General features: G+C 33.0%; 1 protein-coding gene across 1 annotated transcript in view; it reads right to left on the bottom strand.

Annotated features, from left to right (window-relative positions):
* The window catches only part of ASCC3 (activating signal cointegrator 1 complex subunit 3), a 389,336-nt gene that overhangs the window by 79,074 nt on the left and 294,188 nt on the right, over positions 1–16,074 (bottom strand). The window contains exons 35-36 of the mRNA XM_023205913.2: positions 7,663–7,774; positions 7,349–7,483 (exon numbers count right to left, since the gene is read on the bottom strand). Coding sequence (XP_023061681.2) covers positions 7,349–7,483; positions 7,663–7,774 — 247 coding nt within the window. The remainder of the gene's footprint in view (positions 1–7,348; positions 7,484–7,662; positions 7,775–16,074) is intronic.

The raw sequence follows: 16,074 nt of genomic DNA, 5'->3' as shown, positions 1-16,074 counted from the left end.
AATTCATGGTGTTAGAAAAAACTTGGCAAGGGTTGTTATAAAATACCTAACGTTTTCCAAAATAGCATCAGATTGTTTAAAACTTAAAATAATGTCTTCAATGAAAAAAAGCTGAAATAATTATTTTGTTAGTAATTCAGATCTGTATTTAATACTTACAATTCTAGTTACAAGGTCATACATAATTTTAAAAGTGACTCTGGTTCTTTATTTTGAAAAAGTATATATCTTACATGTCAATGCTTTAAAAATTTTTTACAGCTGGAATGAAATAATAGGATAAAGATAGAGTATGTCTAGGAGAGGAAATAAAGCATAGGAAAAAGTTCTAAGGAGTTACTTTCTATAGAAGCTATAACAACTTAATCTCATTAAAATTCAATTTCATTATTTACATATTAACACTTAACTTGAAGGGCTATTTGATGCTTATAAATAATGGATATAAACTGCCTAGCATGTAGTGGGTTCTCAATAAAAAGTAATTAACATTTTTTAATGGCTATATTCATTAAAAAATGTGGAAAAGATGGGATTTAAATAAATGGGTTTCTATTGTAGAAGGACATTAGTGAAGAGAAATAGTTTCAATAGAATCTTTGCTTTACACCCAGACTAGAGTATTTTACTATCAGTTAAAGACGACGATATCTAAAAACCTAAGCCAGAATCAGCTAAGCTTCTAGGAAAGAAGAATAAATAAAAATGGAAGTCTCAAAAGAGATGTTACAGGAGATAAAAAATGAGTGGAAGTGTATTTCCTTTCTCAACTGTTGACTGGAATAGTTTCATATAATGGAATAATAATCAACAGGAATTAGTATCTGCAAGTATTAACAGACTGCCACATTTTTTTTTTTTTTAAAAAAAGCCCACAATACTCTGAAGAATAAAAACATTCCTAAAGTATCTAGAGCTCCAACAGAAAAAATTCATGCACATGCTAGGCAGGTCCAATCCTCATCCCTGCTTTGTTAAAAAAAAAAAAAAAAAAAAATCACCTATCATACCAAATCTGACAGTCACAATTCCATTTTCTATTTTAGTTCTTCAGTAACTTTTAATAAATTTATCCCATCTCTTTTTGAATCTATAAATTTTTGGCCTATGTTATATCCGTCAATTGAAGTAATAAATCTTCTGAGTTCATTTCTTGCAGGATCAGATGGAACCTCCTACTAACTGAAAAAAGTTACTGTTTTCAAGATCCAAAGAGGGCCTCTATTCATGATTTCAATTTTGGTCCCATTGATTCAAAGCCTTTGCCTCTCCAGACCAAAGTGCTCTAATCACATGTCTTCTAACATTCGAGTATCTCACTTTGGACACATTCAGACTCTCTCTCTGATGTCCTTTTGATCTGAGGCCACCGGAAATGTATATAGCAAGTCTTCTCCATATGGACGATTAACATAACTACTTCCTGTTTTGTTTTTAGATATTCTTTTTGATAATGGGCAACATCTGCTATCATCGTTACAGCATCACACTGAACTGATGATTTCAGTCAGCAGCAACACCAAAGCGCAAGTGTCTTTCATGGTTTACTACCATTGTCCATAATTTATCTGTGTATGACCACACACACACCTACTCACCCACACACATACACACATACACACTCTCACACACATAGAAAGTTTGCCACTAATGTTCATTGTTCTGTATCTTGCCCCTAGAAAGTGCCTTATACATTGTAGACACACAATAAATATATTTTTGATGAATCAATATATAGTCTGTGGGTAGAACAGTGAACAACGAAATTGAGTATGAAAAAATAGAAAGTAATACTTAAAGGTAAGTCATTCAAGATACGCACATTGAAATATATTCTTAAATTTTTTTTTAGACAATTTCCTTTAGCTTAGCTCTATACTATTTGGAAGAATTCAGTTTCATCTGCAAACTCAGAAACTGTCTGTTGCCTCCATTCTTTGGTCAAAGGGTGATATTGTCAATATAATATCATTCTGAAAACTACCAACCATTCTACATATAAAGAAAAAGAACATAAAAGGCGAGAATTCAAAGGATAACGTATAAACAGATATAACATATAGAATTTTTACCAATCCTGACAATCTTCTGTTAATCAATTAAGTAATTGATTAATTAAACTTTAATTTTAGGTTCAAGGTTACATGACCAAGTTTGCTACACAGGTAAACTCTGTGTTATGGTGGTTTGGGGTACAGATTATTTTGTCACCCAGGTCATAAGCATAGTACTCAATAGGTAGTTTTTGGATCCTCTCCCTCCTCCCAGCTTCCACACTCAAGTAGGCCCTTGTGTCTGTTGTTCCCTTCTTCCTGTCCATGTATTCTCAATGTTTAGCTCCCATTTATAAGAGAATATCTGGTATTTGATTTTCTATTCCTGTGTTTCACGTAGGATTATGGCTTCCAACTCCATCCATGTTTCTGCAAAGAATATGATTTCATTCTTTTTTTATGGCTGCATAGTTTTCCATGGTATGTATGTACCACATTTTCTTTATCCAGTCTACTGCATTTAGGTTGATTCCATGACTTTGATATTGTGAATAGTACTGCGATAAACATATGCGTGCATGTGTCTTTATGGCAGAACAATTTTTATTCCTTTGGGTATATACCCAATAATGGATTGCTGGGTCAAGTGGTAGTTCTGTTTTAAGTTCTTTGAGAAATCGACACACCGCTTTCCACAATGGCTGAACTAATTTACATTTCTATCAGCAATGCATTTTGAGAAATCGCCACACTGCTTTCTACAATGGCTGAACTGATTTACATTTCTACTAGCAGTGTATACATGATGCCTTTTCTCTGCATCCTCACCAGCATCTGTTATTTTTTGACTTTTAAAATAACAGTCATTCTGACTGGTGTGAGATGGTATCTCATTGTGGTTTTGGTTTGCATTTTTCTAATAATTAGTGATGTTGAGCATTTTTTTCATATGCTTGGTGGCCACATGTATATCTTCTTTTGAAAAGTATCTGTTCATGTCCTTTGCCCACTTTTTAATGGGGTTGTTTGTTTTTTTGCTTGTTAATTTGTTTAAGTTCCTTACAGATTCTGAATATTAGATCTTTGTCAGAGGAATAGTTTGCAAATATTTTCTCCCATTCTGTAGGCTGTCTGTTTACTCTACTGATAGTTTGTTTTCTTATGTAGAAGCTCTTTAGTTTAATGTGGTCTCATATGTCAACTTTTGTTTTTGTTGCAACTGCTTTTGGCATCTTTTTCATGAAATCTTTGCCAGGGCCTATGTCCAGAATGGTATTTCCTAGGTTATCTTCCAGAGTTTTTGTAGTTTTAGGTTTCACATTCATGTCTTTAATCCATCTTGAGTTGACTTTTATATTTGGGTAAGGAAGGGGTCCTATTTCAATCTTCTGCATATGGCTAGGCAATTATCCCAGCACCACTTATTGAATAGGGAGTCTTTTTTCTCATTCTTTTTGCTGACAATTAGATGGTTGTAGGTATGTGGCTTCAATTCTGGGCTCTCTATTCTGTTCCATTGATCTATGTCCATTTTTGTGCTAGCACCATGCTGTTTTGGTTACTGTAGCCTTGTAGTATAGTTTGAAGTCAGGTAACATGGTATCTCCAGCTTGGTTCCTTTTGTTTAGGATTGCCTTGGCTATTCAAGCTCTTTTTTAGATCCATATAAAGTTTGAATAGTCTTTCCTAATTCTGTGAAGAATGTCATTGGTAGTTTGTTAGAGATAGCACTGAATGTATGAATTGCTTTGGGCAGTATAGCCATTTTAACAATATTGATTCTTCCTATCTATGAATATGAAATGTTTTTCCATTTGTTTGTGTCAACTCTGATTGTTTTTGAGCAGTGTTTTGTAATTCTCATTATAGAGATTTCTCATCTCTTTGGTCAGCTATATTTCTAGGCATTTTATTCTTTTAGTCGCTATTGTGAATGGGATTGCATTCTTGACTTGGCTTTCGGCTTGAATGTTTTTGGTGTATAGAAATTCTACTGATTTGTGTACACTGATTTTGTATTCTGGAAATTCTAATTCTTATTTCAGAAAAGTTAATAGTAATATGCAAAATGACCACATAAAGGGTAAGAATTCCAACTCATTTTTTAAAAAAGAGAAAACCATATAGCTCAGTACAAGATTATAAATACTTATATTCTCTAAAGGAAGAAAAGGTCCAAAAGAGGGTACCATCAGTTAGGACTAGATACCATCAAGAGACTATCACTTGAAACTATGTTTTGATGATAATTGGAGAGAAATAATAGGTTTATATATTTAGAAATGCTTGGTAAGAGTGAATTGATGTTTTAATATTCTTTTTTTTCCAATTTATGATTACCTTTTAGCTTATTTTTTGTGCCCACAATCATCACAATGCAACATATTCAGAGGACCCAAAAGAAAAATCTTAATGAACCTAATTTCTATACGTTATTAATACCCCCAAATCCTGAAAACCAAAAGACAAATTTAATGGGTAGCTTAAGAAATAAGAAAACTTTATTCACTAATAAAATTTAAGAAAATATTATGGAAAGTTCAAAGTAATACTCAAAAAAATAGAAGTATTTCAATTGTAATGTTATCAGAAATACTAAAAATTTAAAAACTAAAGATTAAAAATGACTTTAGAAACATTATCGAATGTTATATGAGTGAATTGTACAAAAACATGATATGACTTTAAGTATTACGATAACAAAAGCAATAATAATGGCAACAGATCTTTGAAACACTACTGTTATCCCCACAGCTTTCCTCATCTTCTTATGCTTTTATCATCCTGTTCCCTATTGCTTCTGTCTGACTACTAGTTTCTCCTTATTTTAAAACCACAATGACATTAATATGCATTTTTGGAGGCAAAAGTAGGGAGGATATTGAGGTTCTGTGAGTCATTTGGTAGTCTTTTCATGGTTTAAAAAAAAAAGTCATTTAAAGAAACTTAAGAAGAACGATTTCTGGAAATTACACCATAATTATACAATCGTGCTGTATTATTTAGGATTGTGCTGGTAGTTACACATAGTGTTTGCTAGTGAACAAAGAATAATTCCTAGGCAAGAAATTAAGAAAACTGTGATACCTACATATCTTCTTGTCAATGTGAGTCCTACGGTTCTTCATTCAGAATGAACCCTCATTGAGATAATAGAGACTGAGACAATATCTAGTGCAAGCCGAGAGCTCCTTGGACTAAACACCATGAGAGAAGAAGATATTCTTGCTGTGGAAATTTTTATGGGGTAGACCATACTATATCTATATAAATATTCCACTATATAGCTTTCCTTACACATATTTTCAGATGGTTCCATTTATTCAGTTATTGACAGGATGGGAACAGACCTTTTGTGTAAAAGGTAAAATAAATTCAGAACTGACTTTATTTGAACAAAATATATAAGAAAAATATACCAACAGATTAGCATAACTGGTTTCATATAGTGTAATGCCAGAAAGAAACATGCTGCTGACAGGATGGGAGCATACCTTTCGTGATCAATGCCTTTTCAAAGAGAAGACTAAAGCAAATGTTTAATTCCCCTGGGATTTTAAGGGTTTTTTTTGGCTTTTTTAGTGGAGTAAACAGGGGTACAGAATGTAGTAGGCATATGATTCTCACAAACTTCCTTTACAGCGTGTATCTAGTTTTAACTTGTTACTTTGTACCTCCCACCTCAATGCCTTCCACCTAACTGTGTGCATGTGCATATGTGCATGTGTGTGTGTGTGTGTGTGTGTGTGTGTGTGTGTGTGTGTATGTGTATGACTTGAGAGGCAGTATAGTAGGATGGTTTCAGGGCCCATATTCTGGTGCTACACTGCAAACCACTCACTTTGGACAAGATGGTTAACCTTTAAAATGGGAAAAATGATGGGATGTTACTAATATCAAATGAGTGGTTGTTGTGAGGATTAAATTAGTTTATTAATTTAAAGTTCTTAATGTCTAGTGCGTAAAAACTGCTCAAAGGTGTTAGCTGTTATTATACGTTTCCAAGGCAGAAAAGTATGCTTAAATATGAGACTAGATAAATACAAAATAAATTATAGTCTTAAATCTAACAGATACTAATTTAAGAGGCATGCCCAAATGTATTAACCATTATTTTGCTGCCTGTGCTAACAGTCTCTCCCCGAGAGAAATCCTACTTTTTTGAATCTTTGGCTAGAAGCTGATAAAAATATCATTCTTAAGGATATAAAAAAGTCTTTATGCTTTGTACTCTTCCATCAGAAATAAATTTTTAATTAAAAAAAAATATTTTTCGGTAGCTGCCTCATATACTTTAGTCCTCTATTCTTTTCTACAGAGCAAATAGAAAACTGATTACTACAGGATCCACCTACCCTTCCATCTGTTCATCAATTCATTAATGAATATTTTCAAACTCACTAAAATGTACGTGGCACTATGCTGGGCACAAAATTTACAAACTAGTTTCTTCGAGGGGAAAAAACTGAGAAATTTAAAACCTGTGAATGGGATACTGAAGCTTATTGAGAATGATAAAGCAATAGAAGAGGAAGGAAAAAAGTTACTCAGTGAACTACCATAGAATCAATGAATTTATAACAGAAGGACTTTAAAGACAGAATGGTCCAATTGTTCTTAACTTTTTAAAAAAGCATCAACACATCTGAAGGATAAGATAACAGTCAGAATATATGAATATCCTAACTAACGTGTTAACAAAGATCTGTGGTAAATTATTACACTTAAAATCAACAAAGTGAAAAAAAGCCAGAAGGATACATTATGTAGAAAGAAAGGTAGAAAAGATGCTTCTAATATCAATTTCTTAGCTATTTGGCAAAAAAAGGAAAAATGAACAAAGTATAGTTTTTTACCATGTGATATAACTGTGATCATTTTTTTGGTAAGGGTGTTTGTGGGGATGGGGGATAAACAGCTGTACTGACATTAATTCTAAGAACTTAATTGTGTAGATGCTTATGAAAGAAACTTCAGTAGCATCACAGATAAGTATTCAACAGGAACTATCCAAAAAAGCAATAAGAAAAGTTTTCAATCATAATTCAAAGAGGCTACTATATTTAAGGATAGGCTGATGACTTGCCTTGCTCAGGACAGTCCGGTTTACATCTACTATCCTGACTTAAATATTAATAAGGCCTCCACACTCAGAGGGGTCCAAATTTTGATGATAAATTATGTGGTCACCTTATATACGGGCATCTTAGTCTATATGTGTTGCTTTGTAGTGACCCTGTTTAACAGAGGAAAGGGCTTTATAAATGGTTTCTGTTAAATTTCAAGACAAACTAGGTGGCAAAACTTTAAGCCCTAAATTAAAAGAGAAGATATGAAATATATGAAAAACTCACACTTAGAATTGAAAGCAATTCTTCAGTACTGCATTCAGGCTTCAAGCGGTCCTTGAACATTTTAACCGTTTGATGCTTCAAATAGTAATAGGAGGCAATTCGGCCATAAGTTAGAGGTTCAATGCTGCGATTATCCTATTTCAAAAGAATAACAAATGAAGAGTACAATGAAAGTATGTATCTTTATAAAATTAGTAATTCAGACAACTACTTTTGAAACAATTTTGTTAAAAATTTTGATAGTATTAGAAGCAAAAGACTTGTTAAAAAGCTGGGCAATCTTTTCAGTTAGAATGCATATGACTAAGTCGTACCTCTCCAATTTCAATACAGTGGGAAAGTTCCAATTCAATCAGGGACTTCTCAATCAGATGGGACAGAAACTTGTTCACAGAATCATGGCTCACATCACCCAAATTGTAGTAGCTAGAAAACAAGCAAGGTTATTATTTGTTTCAAGATATTTTCTTTTTTCTTTCTTTTTTATTTTTTATTTTTGAGACGGAGTCTGGCTCTGTTGCCCAGGCTAGAGTGCAGTGGCCGGATCTCGGCTCACTGCAAGCTCCGCCTCCCGGGTTTATGCCATTCTCCTGCCTCAGCCTCCGGAGTAGCTGGGACTACAGGCGCCTGCCACCTTGCCCGGCTAGTTTTTTGTATTTTTTAGTAGAGATGGGGTTTCACCGTGTTAGCCAGGATGGTCTCGATCTCCTGACCTCGTGATCCGCCTGTCTAGGCCTCCCAAAGTGCTGGGACTACAGGCTTGAGCCACCGCGCCCGGCCTCAAGATATTTTCTACTAAAACTATCACCTCAGTTTCACAGACTACACATAAATATAATCCCCTTTTATTATAAAACCTATCCTCAGTAGCTTCACAGAACTCACAGAAATATTAATCTTGGGTGGTAGATGACTAAATTTAGGCAATTTATTCAATTATTGTTCCCCTAGTGCTTAGGGAATAAATGTCATCCTAATGACTAGAAGGGACATCAGCAGGGTAAAAATAAAGCATTCTAACCAAACCTCAATACAGGAAAAATACGTAAGTCCAGCTCTGTATATTTTCCAAGCAAAAAGCCTAAAGACATACATTTCACCTGATTGTGCCTCCCTCCAACACTGAGAAGTTCTTGGCAAAACCCTACGGCCACTAGGGATCTGTGCCTGGAAATAGACCTGAAGAGCAAGGGACTACACCCACAATCTTGGCAGTTCCCTAATTCCTACTAGGTGAACCCTGTATCCTAGTCAGCATGAGTAACTTATATGCCCTACCTCACTTTTCCCCATCCACATCAAAGAATGGCAGTGGAAAGTAGTCTTAGAGAACAGGTTCTCATCCGTAAGACCCCATCGTGATGATTTTACATCTGTATAGGATTAGGAAGGGAATATTCATAGTCTGGGAAAAGGGTGTTAACAATTTCAAATGGGAGACGACTAAAGAAAGCCACAACTTGAGAGCAATGGAGAACGCTATCTAGATGACAATTTTTGTGATATTTTTCATTCTTCAAAGGAAGAGACTTGGGGTCGTAAATTATAAACAAAATTTAAAAATACACAAAGCAGGACTAATAATGTCAGGACATATTTTCACTAGAAAGAAAAGTTAGTGCAAATATGAGAGGCTCCATTACATAAAAATTATAGTAAGGCACTATTGAAATTTATTTAGGAAAATAACTCCCATTAAAAAGGAATAGTTACTTTAATTTTGTCTATCGAACAGTTACTGTATTTCTAGAAAAGCTCTTGGCATGGACCAAAATAAAGCAATATTAATCAATTAAGAGATAAATAAGTACTAAACCTAGTGCTGTCATTAATTTAAACAAAATGTTCAAATTTATGTATAGCTAAGCATATATGGAAGTGAAAAACCAAAATTATTAACCACTAGAAAATATTTATTTTCTTTTGGAAAATGACTAAGGAGGAGTATTTAGTTAGAATAATGTCTTCTGCTTTAGAGGTGAAAATGAAAATTCTGGACATTCAAGCCATATAAAAGATACAAATATCCAAAGTCATTCCAAATTTTTAAAATATTTTTTCTCTTTCATTGTTTCCCAAGAAATGAAATTCATCAGTCAAACTTTCTACAATATAAGTGCTTACTTTCTATTTCACATTCTTTTGGCTTGCTAAGTCTATAAATTTTCCAATATCATTTTTAGCTGTCAGGACTAATACATAACTGATAAAGTTATTTCTAAATTGAAAACACTAGTAAAAATGTGCCCAGGATACTAAGTAGTACGATTTGTAGAGTAAGAATCAAACTATTCTTTTTTTAAGTCAAATCTGTCTGCCTTGATCTTGGAACAAACAATTCTTTATGTAACTGACATTACAGAAAGAAGGTATTTCGAAAATATTACTGTGAAATACAAAAAAACTAAAATTCTACTTTTATTTATACATTTACTAGGTCATTAGAAAACTAATGGATGCTGTTACTGATTACCACAAGCCACTGTCCTATATATAACTGGGATGTCAACTTCATCATTTTATGCTTTAATGAATAAATTAGGTACATTTACAAATAACACTTAAAACTATCAATGAAAAAAACTTACCTTGAAAAAAATTACAGGTTCTTTTAAATATTTATCTTATTTTATTTACTGTATTTGCTTTATTTTGTTTAGTATGTTTACAAAGTATATTTCAATGGATTAATATCCCTTCTAAAGTCTGTTTATTTAAGCATATTGGGACTTTTTAAAGACAAATTTGTGATTTTCATCCAGATAAAATACAGTCAGGGTAAATATTGCTTAAATATTTAAAGTACATTGCCAAAAAAAAAAAAAAAAAAAAAATCAACCTAAATGATGTTTCTGAGATTACAATAAATTATATGATGACTCCACTAAAATATTATTCATAATCTAACTTACTAAAAGTTCACATTTCTTTGTGCAGAAAACATACACATTTCATTGTTATTTATTCTTAATACAGTTTTTTTTTCTAAATGTGGTCACCAACATTCTTATTGACTTGCATAACAGAAGAAATACAAAATTCAATTCAAGTAAATTGAACTTCACTGATCTTTATTAAATACTATTCTTTGTCAATATTTGGACTGAGGTTCTAAGGGCATTTAAAATATCTTCAAATCCTTATAAAAGTAAGGTATTGTTACATCTAAATTAGATATACAATTTGTGAGACACTGTAAAATAATTTAAATGTAAATGAAGTTTTTTAGGTTACATAAAATTTTGGGAGTTAATATAAGGGATACAGTACAGATTTATATGATCTCTATTAGTAGCATAACATAGCCTTTACTTCTATGAGGTGAACTTTTTCTTTTAGTTACCATGCAACTTCTAGACTGAACAATTATAAGCATTTAGCTTAAAACATTACATGTCATTAATTTTAATAATCACTTTACTAACTTGAAAAAGTATGCAACAGCTAAGTAAAAAGGTCTGTTTTCATATTGCACTCTCCACAGTAAAAAAATTTGTAATTTACTGGTTATTTAAACACAAACATTTCACAACTGTTTAATTATGGGTAAAGGATAAAATGTAGTTTCATATTCACTGCATTGAATCATCAAGTCATTATCTTCTCTTTGCCATAAACAGACAGCCTACCTTTTTGTCAGCATGCTATTTCATTTATTTCACAGAGAAACCCAGTTTCACAATAATTGACTTGTCAGAAGCTCTAATTTATGAGACTGAGCTCTGTAAGATTTCTCTATATTGGACTCAACCTGCACACAAGCAGGGTTGAATATTTACAATGCTGTTAACAGGTGCTGAGTTGTTTAATGATTCTAATAGCCAGAAGCGTACTGAGAAAGCCAGCGGGATCACAATTACAGGCTGTTTGAACACAACAATTACTAGTCCCCTGAGAGGTGTGAAAGTCAAAGGCAGTTTGATACTGACAGCATCTAGCACATGGGCTACACAAGCTAACTTCTATTAGCAGTCCATTGGGAAAAAGTCGTAACAAACCCCTCCCTATCATAAAAATTTACAAAGTTCATAAAATTTAAAAGAATCAAGAACTAAAAAACTTTTCAACAATTACCTTTAAAAGATCTTATTAAAGGACAAACAAGAATACTACATATGAAATCTCAAGTTACTTTTTCAAATCTTAATACTGATGAAATTTCACCAGTTGAGAATGAAAGAGGTTTTATATTAATGTAAAACAGATAAAGTTACACCAAACGGTTTGGATTTAATGTGAATAGTGGCAGCCATTTCCTGTTTGGTTTATGTAAACCTGGACAGATATCTTGCTGGGAAATTTTTCATCAGTATTGAAATGCTGCTGCTATAACTGTCAGTAGTGGGAAGTCATTTGTTACGGCACCATGTTTTTTTATGTTCAGATTATGCAGCAATAATAATGACACAAATAGCGAAAGTGGTTGTAGGAACAGCTGAGACTACCACAACATTTTTGCCCCAGATATATTTAAAAGCTTTCTCAGGGGAAAACAGAGTAAAACTGAACATACAAATTGAATCCAGAACTCAATTTGGAATATATTATATTTTATGAAAGCACCAGTACATATGTTTATATTCATTTGAACAAGTTAATGTGTGTCTATGTTATATATATATATGTGTGTGTGTGTCTATATCTATTAACGTAATTATCTTTATATGCATATATATTTGCATATATACATAATATACACAAACAAGAATATAAATAGACATATAGTGACTAACTCAGGAACAGTGGTTGAAATCTTTGTCAATACAAGTTTTACTTTTGGTGTGCTGTGGTGAGGACTTTATAGTAGTATGATTAACTGAAGGAAGCTGGAATATGAGGTCGTAGTTCTTTACCTATATATGACTATATTATAAAAATGGTCTTTCTTTTCCATTTTTAAGTAAACCTCAGTCTCTTTGTTACACATACATGCATGCATACATACATATTCTTCCTTCCCTATTCTTCCTTCCCTAACTTTTAATTTAAGAAAAGTTAAATCTCAATTTATGGTACTGGATGAAAAGGAATATTAAGGAAAAATTAAAACTACACATAAGTTTTTCATTTGAGACAATTAATTTAGCATTTAAAAAAATTTTATCAGATCTAAAAATAAGTGGGAAAAATTTACCAGTTTCCTGTGCCTTGGTTTGCTTCCAGCTTTTGGGAAAACTGATTTTAACATAGACAATAATAAAAAGATACAAGCAAGGGCCAATCAAGAGAATGTGGAGAAAAGGGAATCCTTGTACATTATTGCTGAGAATGTACATTATTAGCACAGCCTCTTTCGAAAACAGTATGGAAGTTCCTAAAAATCTAAAAATAGATCTAGCATATGATCTAGCAATCCCAGTTCTGGGTATATACCCAAAGGAATTGAAATCAGTATGTTGAAGAGACGTCTGCACTTCTATGTTCATTGCAGCATTATTCACAGTAGCCAAGTTATGGAAACAATATAAAGTGCCCATCAATGGATATTCGAATGGATTTGAAAAATATGGTATATATATATACACAATGGAATACTTAAAAAAAGAAGGAAATTCTATATTAGTCACAACACAGATGAATCTATAGGGGGAGGAATCTAGAGGGCCTTATGCCTAGTGAAATAAGGTAGGTAGTATGAAAAGACACATACTGTATGATCTCACTTATATGTAGAATCTAAAAAAGTCAAACTCATAGAAGTACAGAGTAGAATGTCAGTTATCAGAGGCCATGCGGGTTGGGAAGGCCATGCAAGCAAAGGGGCTGGTCAAAGGGCATAAAGTTTCGGTTAGACAGGAAGAATAAGTTCTGGTGATGCACTACACAGCATGGTAACTATTGTTAATAATAACGTATTGTGTAATTCAAAATTACTAAAAAGAGTAGATTTAAAATGTTCTTGCTACAAAGAAATGATAAGCATATGAGGTGATCAATATGTTAATTAGCCTGATTTGTTCATTTCACAATATATACATATTTTGAAACAGTACATTGTACAACATAATATAATTATCAGTTAAAATTTTTTAAAAGAAAATTTATGTTCACACAAAATCTCACAAATATTTATAGTAGTATTATTTTAAAAAAGAGTCAATCAAAAAAGAAGGTGGCAGAGCTTGACTACAGCCAAGTAAAATATATAAATTGTTAAAATTTACTTAGGCACATTTTCCCATTTTTATCTAGATGTGAAGATTTAGATATTAAAACTGACAATTTGTTTTTTGGGGGCATCAAATAAAAAAAGGCCATTTGAATGAGTATGGCAGAGTTTCCATAAAGAACCCATTGTTCAGCATAGCACTGAAAAGAGAAGTGGACAGGGAATGTGGACCTGACAATGAGCACAGTGATGGAGAATGGGATGGAATCCCAGTGTTGCCTCTGTCACTTGGGAGCTGTGCTACTGGGAACAAGTTGCTTAATCTCCCTGTGCTTCCTTTATTTATAAAATGGGGATCATAACAGTACTAAATGAGTTAAGCTCCTGAAACAGCATTTCAAATATAGTAGACACCCAATAAATACTGTCAATGCAGATTGTTGTTTACAACCTTATTAATTCCAATTTTCATTTTTATAAACTTCTTGCCTATATTTATGTTTTGCTATTGTTCTGCATCTAGTTTCTTAAGATAAATGCTTGGTTATTTTATTTTTAAGCATTCACATTTTTTATTAGGTCTATAAAGATATAAATATTCCTTAGAATTGTGCTTTGGTTTAAATTCATTGTTTGATTACATTACATTTTTATTTTTGTATAGCTGTGGTCTAAACCTTTTGTTTTGATTTCATCTTTTACTAGAATAAAAGTTTTATAATCCCAGTTAAATTTTTTTGCCAGCCCTTTTATTTTTATTTCTGGTTTTATTATATTACACAATGAGAATGTAGCCTTATGATCTCTATGTTGAGATGTTCTTTGTGGTCTACTTCATGGTAAATTTTTCAAAACAAATCTTCCATTAGTGTTTGCAAGTAATGATATTTTGTTAGGGGCATATGTACAAAGATACTATAGATACAAATTCAAGGGTATTATTATTTAAATCCTCTTTTTTTATGAAATACTTATCTTTTTGATGTGTTAAAGTCTCCTAACATGACTAATTTAGTTGGGCTATAATTTTAATTGAATTTCTGTTTTGGCTTTATATATCTGATGTTAGTTTTAGTTCTCTGAAAATATGTAAACTACCATAACTTTCTAGTGATTGTGTTTGTTACCAATATGATCCATTCTTCTCTGTCCTTTGTATTTTTTTGCCTCGAATTTGGTTTTGTATGATTTTACTGCTGCAGCTGCTGTTTTCTCTTTTTCTCCTTTACATCTTCTGTCAATCCTGAATTTTCAGCTTTTCTATATCAATCACGTTTGAATGAATCTGATAATTTCTCTTTTACAACAGGGAAGTTTAAATCATTTACAATAGTTATTATTATAGTTGACCTGACTTACAGCATAAGTAGATCCCGTCTGTCCCCTGCTCAAAACTCTGCAATGGTTCCTGTTTCATCCAGAATGAAAGTCAAAATCCTCACCATAGTTTCTAAGACCATCCATGCATGCCCTGTATCACTACTGGCCCTCCACATCCCCAACCTCATCTCCTGTTATTTTCCTGCTTGCACTTATTCTACTTCAGCCACATCTTTTCCTTGTTGTTCCTTGAATACACCAGGCACGCTAGCCTTAGAATCTCTCTTGTTCCCTTGGTCTGAAATGTTATTTCCTAGAAAGTGGCCGACATTCTTACCTCTTTCAAGTTTTGGCTGAAATATCAGCACCCTTAATGAGGCCCACCCTGACTTTCTTTTTAATACAGTATTGTAATCTCCCATCTCCCCCCAGGCCACCTTCTGGCTCTCCGACTCTTCCTTATCCTGTTTTCCTTCTAAACATCTATTATCTTTTAATAATATTAAAATCTACTGTCTCTGTTAAAAGAACATGAGTGCCAGGACAGCAAAAGTTTTTGTTTAGTTCACTAATACATCTTCAAAGTGATACCTGGAACATAGTAGGTACTCATTAATGTTTACAGAATTAAGAAATAAAAAAATTCATTTTTAAATGCTTATACTTTATAATTTTAAGTAAATTTTATGATTTTTGAGGCTAGAAGTCATTACTTATGTTGCTACTACCTTCCAATAGAAACTAATAGTTGCTAATCATAGCTTTTTCTGAAAAACAAATTATTGCTGTATCTATTCTACATTTATGAACTTACACGGCAACAGCTTGGGCATAGGATTCTACTTCAGAATAATAATGACAGCCCAGACAGGTAACTCAACATATGTATAGGCGGCTACTGAAGGAACTAGCACATGAAATATGAATGGTCAAGAGTGGATAAGCTGTTACTTTTGAAAATCAATAGAAGCTACATTTATCAATATTGACTGGACTTTTAAGACTGTTAAGACTTGGCTAGCTATAAGGGCTAAGGAGGGTACTGCAGGCAAGAAGAAGAGTGACAGCAAAAGCACAAAAGTGAGAGGAACCTCTTATGTAGATGGTGTGGGTTAACATCTCCTTTCATCTACACTAGGCCCTTGGATGGTGTGGGGGAGATACTCAACCCTCTTTTTGGGGCAGCAAGATGAGAGGGAAAGCAGCTGCCACAACTAATAAGAGTTCTTAGTCAATGCACGAAGATAACTTACCCTTCTGACTTTCAGCCCCCAAATTTCCTATATATAAAGAGGTG

The sequence above is a fragment of the Piliocolobus tephrosceles genome, chromosome 5 (genome assembly GCF_002776525.5).
Source record: "Piliocolobus tephrosceles isolate RC106 chromosome 5, ASM277652v3, whole genome shotgun sequence".
Classification (NCBI taxonomy): Eukaryota; Metazoa; Chordata; class Mammalia; order Primates; family Cercopithecidae; genus Piliocolobus; species Piliocolobus tephrosceles.
This window is presented reverse-complemented; position numbering and strand designations above follow the sequence as displayed.